The 2,214-nt window shown below is 41.9% G+C and overlaps 1 protein-coding gene across 1 annotated transcript in view; it reads left to right on the top strand.

Annotated features, from left to right (window-relative positions):
• The window catches only part of SLFN5 (schlafen family member 5), a 17,850-nt gene extending 16,189 nt beyond the window's left edge, over positions 1–1,661 (top strand). Inside the window, 2 exon segments of the mRNA XM_015570817.1 lie at positions 1–369; positions 542–1,661. The exon segment at positions 1–369 is cut by the window's left edge and continues 20 nt beyond it. Coding sequence (XP_015426303.1) covers positions 1–369; positions 542–1,373 — 1,201 coding nt within the window. The 3' untranslated portion in view covers positions 1,374–1,661.
• The last annotated feature ends 553 nt before the right edge of the window (positions 1,662–2,214 follow it).

Below are 2,214 nucleotides of genomic sequence, written 5' to 3'. Positions count from 1 at the left end.
GAATCCTGATAAAACAGCAAAGGCCCTTCATGGTTCAGAATTGCCAAGTTACCCTGCGTCCTATTGCCTGATGACCACAGAGGACATGGAAGTTCTGCTGCAGTCCCTAGTGATAGTGTTGTGTGGGTTCAGATCTTTGTTAAGTGAAGAGGTGGGCTGTGAGGTTTTGAACCTACTCACAGATAAACAATATGAGGTGCTTTCAAAGAACCTTCACAAGACCAGATTGCAGTTTGTGCATGGCTTACCTGGAACAGGGAAGACCATCTTGGCTTTTAAGATCATAGAAAAGATCAGGAATGTGTTTCACTGTCAACCAGGTGACATTCTTTACATCTGTGAGAACAAGCCCCTGCAAGAATTCGTGAGGTATGTAGCCTGACTATGTCCACTTTCTTTTCTTAAGTAAGTCCTGCTGACGTGGCTTTGAGTTGACATGCTAAGATTCATGTTGCATTTACTATGTCAAGATGAGTTTAACAGTAAAATTGACCTCCTTTTGTTGATCGGGGAAACTTGACTGTGTTTCTTACATTTTCAGCCGCAAAAACATCTGCCAGGCAGTGACCCGAAAAACCTTCATGAACAAAAACTCAAATTTTGAAAAGATTCAACACATCGTCATCGATGAAGCTCAGAATTTCCGCACTGAAGATGGGGGCTGGTATGAGAAGGCAAAAACTATCACTCAGAGAGGAAAGGATGGCCCTGGGATTCTCTGGATCTTTCTGGACTACTTTCAGACCAGTCACATGGACTACTGTGGCCTCCCCAAGCTCCGATACCAGTACCCAAGAGAAAAGCTCATCAGAGTGGTCCGCAATGCAGACCCAATAGCCAACTACCTACAAGAAATAATGCACGAAGTCAGAGAAAATCCACCACCTAACATCCCCTCTGAGTCCCTGAATATCTTCAGTGAAGCTGAATGGTCTCAAGGTGTTCCAGGCAACTTAGAGATGAGTGAGCACAAGGATATGGACCAGATGGTGGATTATATAACAGGAAAATGCCATTCACTTTTGAAGGCTGGATATTCCTGCAAGGATATTGCCGTGATTTGCAGCACAGCAAGTGATGTACACAAATATAAATCTAAGCTTCAAAGAGCAATAAGGAAGAGAAAAAGGTCTCGGTCCAGTGAGGAATCTCAGTCCAGTGAGGAATCTGATCAGTTAGTGGTAGGAGATGCATCAGCGATCATGGGCAATCACATTGTATTGGACAGTGTCCGTCGATTTTCAGGCCTGGAAAGAAACATCGTTTTTGGGATCAACCCAAGGGCAGCTGAGTCAGCTGTTTTCCACAATCTTATGCTCTGTCTGGCCTCTAGGGCAAGGAAACACCTGTATATTCTGAAGTTTTCCAACTGACAGGAAGATCCTAATCTAAGTAGCCTTCATCTCTGGTTAAGTGTGAAACTATGTGATTTAAACATTTAACCATCAAATATTTAATGAATACTCACCGTGAGCCAAGGGCTGGGGATTGGGGATAGGTTAGCAAACAAGACAGATAAGATTCACAGAGAGTAAACCAATTCAAATATAAGAAACTTCAGATAGTAGTAAAGGACACCAGAGTAGTAATTGGAGAGACCTGAAATACAGACATTGTGAGTGTGTGTGTGTGTGTGTGTGTGTGTCAGTGTGTGTGTGTGTGTGTGTCAGTGTGTGTGTGTGTGTGTGTGTGTGTGTGTAGGTAGGCAGGTAGATAGAAAGAGGGGTTGGTTATTTAGGTTTCCATCTACCCTACTATGTTTGCTATTTTTCCATTTTTTTCTTTGTTTCTTTTTCCCGTTTTTTCTCTCCATCCTTTGACTTAATCGTACATTTTTAAAATAATTACATTTTATCTTCTTTATTGACTCATTTGTTATAACGTTTTGGGTTATTATTTTAGTTGTAGCCCTAGGGTTCACAGTATATAACTTTTAAAAAATATTTTTAGTTACTTTTTTTAGAGAGAGAGGGAGAGAGAGAGAGAGAGAAATATCTATGTGAGATTGAAACATTGATAGGCTGCCTCCTTGCACTCCCTCCACCGGGGATTGAGCCACAAGGGAGGTATGTACCCTGACCATGAATCAAACAGGCAACCTTTTGGTGCATGGCACAACCAACAGAGCCACACTGGCCAAGATCATAGGATACAGTATATCTTTAAACTTATCACAGTCTACCTTCAAGTGGTATTATTCCACAACAGTAGCAG

The sequence above is a fragment of the Myotis davidii genome, unplaced genomic scaffold (genome assembly GCF_000327345.1).
Source record: "Myotis davidii unplaced genomic scaffold, ASM32734v1 scaffold327, whole genome shotgun sequence".
Taxonomy (NCBI): Eukaryota; Metazoa; Chordata; class Mammalia; order Chiroptera; family Vespertilionidae; genus Myotis; species Myotis davidii.
Note: the sequence above shows the minus strand (reverse complement) of the source record. Positions and strands in the feature narration are given on the sequence as shown.